This window comes from Gambusia affinis, linkage group LG16 (assembly GCF_019740435.1).
Source record: "Gambusia affinis linkage group LG16, SWU_Gaff_1.0, whole genome shotgun sequence".
Classification (NCBI taxonomy): domain Eukaryota; kingdom Metazoa; phylum Chordata; class Actinopteri; order Cyprinodontiformes; family Poeciliidae; genus Gambusia; species Gambusia affinis.
In genome coordinates this window covers 9,475,892-9,486,093 of record NC_057883.1, presented here as the reverse complement: position 1 = coordinate 9,486,093, position 10,202 = coordinate 9,475,892, and the positions used below count along the sequence as shown (strand labels likewise).

General features: G+C 38.4%; 1 protein-coding gene across 1 annotated transcript; it reads left to right on the top strand.

Moving 5' to 3' along the window:
• The first annotated feature begins 834 nt into the window (after positions 1 to 834).
• On the top strand, positions 835 to 6,460 carry LOC122846565. The gene is made up of 5 exons (XM_044143598.1): positions 835 to 867; positions 2,982 to 3,593; positions 4,995 to 5,325; positions 5,408 to 5,583; positions 6,125 to 6,460. Exons 2-5 carry the CDS (start codon positions 3,013 to 3,015, stop codon positions 6,336 to 6,338), a joined length of 1,302 nt encoding a protein of 433 aa, XP_043999533.1. The 5' UTR covers positions 835 to 867; positions 2,982 to 3,012; the 3' UTR covers positions 6,339 to 6,460.
• The last annotated feature ends 3,742 nt before the right edge of the window (positions 6,461 to 10,202 follow it).

Sequence of the window (10,202 nt, the reverse complement as noted above, 5' to 3'; positions counted from 1 at the left end):
TAATCTTTGAAAAAAAACAAGCTCCTCTCCTCTCTGTGATGTTACTACAGGCTTCAGAAATGCATTGCAGATGCTGCTTTAGTTTCTCTCATGTTAATATTCTGCTTCCTGTTTCTATTATATTCACACTCACTCATGATATTGACCTGCACTACCCTCAGGTGAAACACGTCTCTATGCTTCCACGTGTTTCACTGATCTGCCCTCAAAAAGCTCTTATTTGTTTCATTGTTCAGGGCAGCTTTTAAGAAGCAATAAGGTTTTCTGTAATGTTTGAATTCTAGAGTGTGTGAATATGATCCTTTGTCTGTGAAATGTTTACCTTGTGTGATTCTGTTTTCCCACCCTGATTCATATCTAGTTCTTTACTCTGTTCTTTGTTCCATTATTGTTCTTGAGTTTTGTAAATATTGTTTATTAAATCTCTCAATGTTACCTGGCATTATACACTTTGCATTCACATGTTTTGGGAGTAACATTTATAACTGGAATGGTTCATTACTTTATGAATTTACTAACATTTTGTATAAACAATAAATTTTTTAATTGCTATGTATATTAGATCTGTCACCTGTCATACATGTGAATGATTTCTACTTTGTATGTTTAAATAATAAACCCCAGGAAGAGTAGTTGGGTGTAAAGTTATAGGGAATCCTAAACAATAAATGTAGCTTTTTCTGCTCAGCAATATCAATGACATATGTGCTTTATTGTGGATTCCATTTTGTTACTTAATTTCTGTCCTCATTTTCCGCATCATGGAAATCATAAGGCCCTAAATGTGTGCAGCGCTTGTTGGCTCCAGTTTACATGGAGGCTAGATGTGTCAGAACGCTACTATCTCAATATCTCAACCTCTTCCAGGTAATTCTTTACAGGTAACCTCTTGTTTGACTTCACTGCTCAAGCTTATAGACCGTCATGCTTGGCATCTAGTTCTTTACTCAGTTCTTTGAAAGCTTGGGGAAAAAAAACTGAGCGAAAACAATGTAAACTTGGAAAATAGTAGAAGAAGAAAGTGAAGAAAAAGTGGTCAGTTTGTCTATAAGCAAATAAGCGTAAGCCTATAGCAGCATAACAACGGAGGTATGATGGAGGCGGTGCGAGGGAGGCCGTCTCTCCAGCCTGTATTTACCTGCCCACGCCCGTCACAGTCTGCCTTCCTCTACTCCCCCATTTGACTGGGTAAACGTCACTGTTGCATACAGTGGTGGCTGCATGGAGGATTTCTCCCCCATTCCAGCTGGTTTCACTCTGCCTCTTGATTAGCAGAGTAGTAGAATAAGAACTACGTCTTCTAATAGTAGTTCTAGAAAGTCCCAGAGTGACTTTCACTCTGGGAAACTGACTTTCAGGGCCTCTTGGCCAATTGGGCAGCAGGTGTGCTGCAGCTTTGTGGTGCTGTGATGGAGGATTTATTGGCTAGAAAACCTGGTTTGTTGTTATTTTCCCCTTTCTTTTCTTTTAAGTTCACATTTCTGCCTTTGCTACTTCTTCAGATCCCATTTAAAGAATAAACCTCCTGGTTTTGTCTCTTCTTGTTTCCCAGGTTTATCTATTGTTACGGCCTCCCTCCAAGACCTCTAGACTGCCTTGGGGATGTAAAAGTCACTGTTTTAAGCATCGTCTTAAAAGTAGACAAGGAACAGGGAACTTTTTTTATCATTATACTGATAATGATAAATGTATTTACAACATTTTGTGGTTGTACTGACACCAGGGATCTCATTTGATGTGACTGTACTGATTATTTTTATCAACATTTCAACTTTTGTGTCATGATGGCCGAACCACTGTGCTTCATAATTTGCATTTTGGTCACATGTCTATTAGCAGAAAATGGAGTCCAAGTCATTCACACCATTCCACATATGTTATTTGCAAGGAGTTTGAATATTTGAAATATTTCGATCTACCAAATACTGCAGTCTTATGTGATCATATGCGTTAAAGTTGCACCTAGAAATGTTGTTCAACTTTGTGCTTCTATAGTTAAGTTTTCCTCTTGCTCTCTGAAGGCAGATGCTATTTTCCTCTGCTCTCTCCCTGCCCTCGCCTGCTCTGCTTGCTCTGTTTCTGTGCTGTATTTTTCTCTATTTTTGGAACCTTTCTTTGCACATCCTCCAAATCTGCAAATCTGGTCAACTGGTCTCTCGATGAAATTCATCAAATTTTCTCCATGAGAAGACTGGGCACAGGCGAGCCCTCCTGTACTGCGGTGACACACCCAGCGTGATACACTCTGGATTTATTCATAGCAGGATTTCTGCTGTTTGGAGCTTGTGGATACCTGGTTTATCAACAAACTAGCGAACACTTGGCCTGTTGGTCTGGACAGAGATCCAAGTTGGATGCGAGTCTTGCTGAGACTCTCAGCCCAGCTGAGGATTCAAAACTCACTAGAGGGACGAAATTAATCGAGGAGAAGTTGCTAGTTTTGGTTCAGTGCCAAACTAATTTGGATAATTGGGAATTGAGATGTATTGGAAAAACGTTAGGGAAGATTGAAATTTATAATCTACCAGACCTAAACTTAGAATCTAGAAAAAAACCACCTTAGCAACTACATTTTAGACAGCTGTTCTTCTGAACCAGAAAAGGAATTAGACCAGAAGAAACTTACTTATACATATCTACCAGCCCTGAAAAGGAGTTTCTAGTTTATATATTTTGGATCAACATTATTAGATTCTTTTTAGACTCCTGTTCTTGCAACCCAGAAGAGGAATTAGACCAAAGGATATTTAACTATCAACCCTGAACAGGACCACCTAGTTTACATACCTTAGCTCGACATTAGATTGTTTTTCTTCTTTTGCTCTTTCCTTTGGTTTGTTATTTTGTTTGTATTTCCTTTTAATTCCTGTAAAGCGCTTGTTGCTGAAAATGTGCTGTATAGATAAAATTACCTTTACGGCCTGATTTATGTAACAGATTCAGAATGGCCCTGATGTTTTTTCTCTGCCCTTTGATTCCAGGGTCTGCCTGAGGCCAGGAACCCATTTCACCATGTCAAACTCCACCAGAATTAAGTTCCTTGTCCTCCTCTTCATCACCATATCCATAATCACGCTCTTTGTTAGCAATAGATCAACCAGCTTCAAACCCAAACTTGTTGTTTCACAAGTTTGTGAGGGATCAGTCTCCAAACAGAGTATAACTCCCCTGAAAAACACCAAGCACTTTTTAGTCTCAGCCTACATGGATCAGAGAGTACAGGGCTTTGACCTTCGCCTCATCGGGATGTTTCGGAGAGACTCCATCCAGGAACTCCACTGCTTTTTCTGCTGTGCCGGCTACACAAGTGAAACCACTGCAGCGAAAATTTTACAACACTCGGACAACTTCGGGTTTCCATTCGTCACCACAGATGTCTTGTGCCAGATTCCTAAAACCTGCAAAGCTGCACATGTCACTCTTCTGACCCAAACGAGGCCTGAGAATGGAACCGAATACGTCTGGCTTCACATAGGGAACAAGAAGACAGATGGAGGAGAGGAGAAAAGGATGGATTTCACTGTGTGCGTCTCCAATTTGTTTGGGGGCTACAACAACGTGCTGCAGTTTGCACAGACACTAGAGATGTACAAGTCAGTAATCCTAAACTTTACTAGTGGGAAACATCAGTTTTATGATTTATAATGGGAAATTGAGGTTCACAGTTGTGAACTCAAATCTATCTATCAATATTCTGATTGATTTAGAAAAGCACAAGATTAGTAATCAAATCTTGACATGTACAATGCTTCTCTTTCTACCCACAGATCAATCTCACCTAAAATTATTCTGGATTAAAACTTCTAGTTAATATCTAAAAAAAAATCTTAATGCCAGGAAATTTCTACTAGATCTCCACGAACCATTTAGATGTTGAATAGATTTATTTTCAACTCTGTTGTGCTGCAATAGAAGATAATTACCTAAGGTAAATATTAATAAAAATTGTAACTTAGATTAAATTATCAAGTTGGAGCACCACCAGAAAGTAATAATAATATCCAAATAGTCCTGACTCAGTTAGCGTCTATAAATAACTGCTTGATGAGGCTTAGGTATTAAAAGAATAGATGAACTCCAATATACTGGCATTATTTTAACAGGAGGATACAACATAAATGTGGCATAAGTACAAACCTCACTCCAATATACAAGATTTTTAAAAGCAAAAATGTAATTTTACAGTTGAAGTCTTCAATCGACAAACTCGCTAAGCTACTAAAACTCAACTAACTACTGAGGAAGATAAAACGTCAATTAAAATAAATAACAAAAAGTAGCAGCTTAGTGGACTATCGGTGATTAAAACCAATCATTGGGATGAAGTTTGAACGGTATGAGCTACAGGTGGTTTGAGCTGTGGCAGGCACTGAGGCCTGTTGCGTTTGGAAAAGTTAAGCGTTAATAACACAGAAGCACCATAAAAATACAAAAGAAAAGCACTTAAAATTTTACATTCGAAGCTACCACCGTCAGCTTGCAGTGTGTTGTCGGCTAGCAGGCTCGGAAACTGGCGTCTTGAGTTCCAGTCCTACAGCAGATTCAGTGGTTGTCGACAGCTATGTGTAGCTAGCACAGGTTAGCTTGTAACATGGTGAATCCTCTTAGCTCTGGTTTGCACAACGTCAGCTGGCAGGTGGCCAAACTCAATGAAGCTGCGTTTCACAAATCTCAAACAGGCAGCTATTGTGTCAGGCTGTCAATGGAAATCTTGGTGAGTCAGTAATTGAAAGCTTCCTTCTGCAGATTTGAGTAAAACTTAGATCAAGGTCTATTTATTTGTAAGGAGTTGGTACTGGATTCACAAAACGTATCCTGTTCATTTTTCTACCTCAAATTATGTGTGCAGATTCCCTTCCTACTGCAGGAAAGAAGCACCTATTGACTGCAAAGTTGCAAAAACATTTAGCACTTCAGGCTGCTTTACCTGCAGTGTCAAAATATTTAGAAGGTGATTTTTGTTTGTCTGTTTTTTTTGTTTTTTTTTGTCCAAGGTTGCTCGGCGTGAACAGAGTGGTGATCTACAACACCAGCTGTGGCCCGGACCTTGACCGTCTTCTGCAGGGTTACAGCCAGGAGGGCTTTGTGGAAATAGTTCCCTGGCCGATCGACAAATACATGAATCCATCACGAGGCTGGCTCTTTTCGGCAAGTGGTGGTGATATTCACTACTTTGGCCAGCTCACCACACTCAACGAGTGCATCTACAGATCCATGGAGCGTTCCCGCTATGTCCTGCTAAACGATATAGATGAGATCATCATGCCGTATCAACATGACAACCTGACGTCTCTGATGGACGAGCTGCAGAAGCAGCATCCAGAAGTAGGTTGTTTATCAGTGCATTATGCTTGTATTTTCAAATATGTTTCCCATCCTTTTATTAAAGCATATTCTAATTTTTTAGGTGGGAGTGTTCCTCATTGAGAACCACTACTTTCCCAAGCGTCGCTTTGAACCAAGTGGGAGGTTTCACCTTCCTAGGTGGAGCAAGGTGCCTGGAATTAATATTCTGGAACATATTTACAGAGAAGACCCTGACCGAAACATTTACCATCCTCACAAGTTGATTGTTCAGCCAAGGTAGGCTGAGAAATGCATTCAGCCTTAATTTATATTGAAGTTAAAATGGTAAAGTCCAAATTTAAATATATGGGTTTTTAAAAATTACAGTAAAACAGATGCTCAAACTCTTCGGACCACAACAGGATGTTGTTCAATGGTTCTCAAATGTTTTTGTAAGCTGTACCACCTCAGTAAATACAATGTTGTTTTTTCTTGTTTTCATTTTTAAAATAGTACAACAGGTTTTTATGTTTTAAAAGAGACTCAAGGACTGAACCGTGATCATCTTTTTTTTTTTTTTTTTACTTTATTCTGCCAATAGTATAGCCTTTTTCTGGTTGTATTACTTTGTTCTCATAGGCTACTTCTTCTACTGGCTTGGCCTTAATTTGATCTCTGCTGTCACCTAGTGACAGGAGGCTTGCTTAGCAGTCAAAATATGAATAAAGACAATAACAAAGTCTGGTTTGTCATGCCTCATGAGAAGTACTGATTTAAAGTGTGTTTTACAGTGCTGTATACATGACCAACATCTCACTCTTCTGTACCCGTGTTGTAGGATGGTGGAGCAGACATCTGTGCATGAAGTGCTTCGATCTTTTGGGCAGAAGTACAAAGTCCCACTAGAGGTTTGTCGGATCATTCACATCAGTGATGCCATACGGAAATCACTAAAACTAGAGGAGCTCAATGTGGACAACCGGCTGTGGGATTTTCAGGAAAAATTGATTCCCAACGTGGACAAAGTGTTGAAAAATCTGGGGTACATATAATAGAAGTTGAAGGATGGAGTCGGAACGAAAGACCAGCCAAAAAGGATCCTGTTTCGCAGCTTAAAGCCGACAGTAAATTTATGCCCTCAGAGGGAGCTTGTTTAGTGCTTTTTTTTTTTTTTTTTTTTAGATACAGCCCCAATTTATAACCAGCAAACACACGAGTCAGTTTTGCAAAGTAATAATGTACGTAATTTCCGGACTATAAGCCGACTTTTCTCTCACGCCAATTCGCGGCTTATACAACGATGCAGCTTATTTATGATTTTTTTTCTAACGGCCAGTAGGGGCGCTGGAGCAGAAAAGGTAAGCGTGAGACATCTGGAATATATCTGTAGAGGAAAACTAATGTAACATCGTGCTTTGTGCATGAATAAAATTAGCTTGAACAGACCCTCATCATGGAGAATGCAAGAAGAAATGCATATGATGCAGTTTTCAAGTTAAAAGCAATCGAGCTGGCCGATTAAAAAGGAAACGGAGCTGCTGCACGTAAACTGAAGACTTCCATGGCTTCAGTGCACAGGAGGAAGAGGATGACGGCTCTCCGTGAATTTTTGTTGTCAAACTGTTTTATTGAGAAATCAGACATGAGAATTACAACCTCAACAATACATGTTTGTTTTCTTTTTTATGTGAACATAAAACATAAAGACAATACAAAATTAAAACAAAACAAAAGTGACATAAATAAGGACATTCTCAAGACCCAATCACCTCCCTCCCTTTTCCTGGGACTTACATCTGATCACACCGATAATCAAAACAAATCATCTTCAAATAGGGTTATTAATATATTGCTGAAGGGGTTGCCAAGTTCTGTTGAATCGCTTTAAATTATTTGCTAATGAGAACCGTACTCTTTCCAAATGAGAGAGCCTTACCAATTCCTCCAGCCACAATTTAACCGATGGAACCTCTGGTTTTTTCCAGAACATCAACACTAGCTTTTTTCCTATGATAAAGGCATAAGATAATAATTGTCGTTGGTATTTATTAAATTGAGAAAGCTGAACAGAAAAGTACAATCAGAAGTGGGTCCAGCCTTAACTCTATAGCATATCTGATAAAGTTTTAAATATGCCAGACCAAAATGGGGTTAATTTTGTACACAAAGAGTAAGAATGGAGAAGCGTAGCTTCTGCAACATGGCATTTGTCACACAGTGGGGATGTGTTAGGAAAAATTTTATGCAACTTCACCTTACAGTAATGAAGCCTGTGAATAATTTTAAATTGAATAAGACAGTGTCTAGAATTGGCAGAACACTTGTGAATATTCTCTAGCTCTCCGTGAATTTTAACCATATGTTATTTAAACCAGCCCTGTTAGTGTTGTTTTGCTATATTGCTGCAGTTCAGAAAAAAAAGCTACGACATATTATTTAAACTTTAAAACACCTTCTGTGTACAGTCTTTCTTTGTAAATATCTCATGTTTCAATGTAGGCAGATGCAGCTTATACACCGGTGCAGCTTATGTATGTACAAAATGTGTTTCCTTTAAAAATGTAGGGGGTGCGGCTTATAATCAGGCGCGCTCTATAGTCCGGAAATTACGTATATGAAAGGTTTTGCACAGGTAGTTAAACTATTCATGTACATGTAACACAGGAGTAAACTCGTGCTCTTTATTTCAGCAGGTAAGTCCTATTTGTAGAAGGGATTCATAACAGCTAAAGCTGATCCTTTCCTTGATGTATATATTTTTTCATAAATGACTCTGGGATTTTTAAGTTGTTTTATCAACTGGAATTAAGTTTGCATGTAAAGGTATCTTATCAATGCTAGATGCACAAGTAACAGCATTTAATTCCTAGAAACTTGAAAAACTTGTCAATGAACACAGGGTTCTTTATACCTTTCCTGCCTCAGGGAACCATTTTATGGCAACTCTACCAAACCTTTTAACTGTCCCATTATGATTGTTTCTGAGGTACAGCAATAATGTTGGTGGGTCAATTTGACCCAGGGAGTGTTCAATCATGCAGTAGAGCCAGAAACCAAACAAATCTACCAAAACATTTTTATATCTGATTATTTACTCCAATACTAACAATTTCAGTCACTATTTGTGCAATAATGTATGTTTTTTTTTTAATTATTTCTCACAAATAAAGGATCAATGATGACAACTTCCTCATTTGGACATAAAAAGTGGAACTTACTTTTTTTTTGTCCACTGAAAAAAAAAAACCTACAAGCAAAGAACAATTTTCTTGAAATTGATCTTTTGTAAAAAAAAAAAAAAAAAAAAAAAAATTTATATTACATTTTGGGGTATTTTTCAAGGGTGATCTTAATAATTGAACTTGAGATATGTATACCATTCTTGGTCAAATTGACCCACTGATTAAAATCAAGACAAATGAGTCATGCAGTATTTAAAGTATTTATGATATCCTCCACCCACACTGAGTGGGTGTGAGATTTTCCGTTTTCACTCAGTGTGGGTGGCGTTTGACCACAGGAACAGAAAAGGTTCCGTTATAAGTTGTATGAACACCTGCTTTCTTGCAGTTAGAGGATATTGAGAAAGTGGGCTTGTGTGTGTGTGTGGTAAAATATGGTTCATAGCTGCAAGGAAACATATAGAATTGGACTTATTTTTTAAATCTTTTTTATCCTTTAACTTGACTGCCGGGTCAAATTGACCCTTACAGTATCTATGTAAAAAGTAGACACAGGGAGGGTTGCAAATGTGTTAATTGTATCAATTTTATATTTATATGTAGAGTGAACCTATTAAAAGACAAAGAAAAAGATTCATGCAAAAAAATACTTCCAGGTATTTAAAAAAAAAAATTACTTCAAAACAGCTCAATTTGACCCAAAACATAACAAGACAGTTAATGCTGCCATTTACTTTTGAACACTTTGGATGTGACTCTGTGCATTTAGTTTCACTTGTGTCTCTGTCAGTTCCTCATCTCATTTGGTGGGAAGCTGTCGTATGTTGTCTCAGTCCATTCGTAAACTCAGTTGCTGCCTGTGTTGAGCCTGGTTTCTGCTCAGCGGTGCTGCCTGTATTTTGGATTATGTCTTCATTAAATACGTCATCATTCATCTTTACCTGGGATCCAAGCGTCTGCATCACCACAACCTCACATCACGCCCTGACACGTGACAGACTGTGGACTAACAAGTATTGCAAGATTTCCAGTAGGGCAGTTAGAACTTGTAGAACTTGTAATTCAGGTGTTTTTCAACCCCTTCCTCTTTGATCCAGCACACCTGTATCAAATGATTGCACCAGGTGCTGCTGAAGGGTGTTATTAATTTATTTCAGTCAGATGTGTGACAACAGGGAAAAACATAAATCGTGGGTTTGTGGGTCCTGAGGAAATACTGCCAGAAGCCATTTCATGTCGGAACAAATAGGTCAGTCCTCTTTTCTTGTTCTCTCCTCATCAACGCTGTTGTACCTTTTGTTCAGTTCGTCTCATTGTTGATGCAGCTTCTGTCTGTTTTCGGTTTTGTTATTTTCACCAAGTGGGCTCTCTGCTATCCCTCCAATATATTTCCCATTTTAAAGGGGCAGTATTATGTAAAATTATATCGTGTTTTGGTGCTATTCCCTCATCAAAATCATAGCTGGAGTGTTGCCTTGATTCTTTCATGCATGTTCTAGAAATCCTTCAATCTCTAATAGAAACCATTCAGCTGTATAAAACACCTGGCTGGACCGAGTGCCTCCTTTGAGACAGAAATACGGTTTCCAAGTTACCAAACTTGTTACACTAGTGTTTTTCAATCTAGTAAAAAAAAGACACCTGGTTGAGGTTTACCCAAACCCTAGTGAATGATTTAGAGGAAGTAAAGAAATGAGGTCTACATTTATTGTACTTGTTGATCAAAGTTCAAAA

What these genes read in the sequence shown, in the direction of transcription:
- LOC122846565 (XM_044143598.1), top strand. Translation starts at nt 3,013, where the DNA reads ATGTCAAACTCCACCAGAATTAAGTTCCTTGTCCTCCTCTTCATCACC. An exon ending in CAGACACTAGAGATGTACAA is followed by an intron (nt 3,594 to 4,994) that starts GTCAGTAATCCT and finishes TTTTTGTCCAAG; the next exon opens with GTTGCTCGGCGTGAACAGAG. An exon ending in AAGTTGATTGTTCAGCCAAG is followed by an intron (nt 5,584 to 6,124) that starts GTAGGCTGAGAA and finishes CCCGTGTTGTAG; the next exon opens with GATGGTGGAGCAGACATCTG.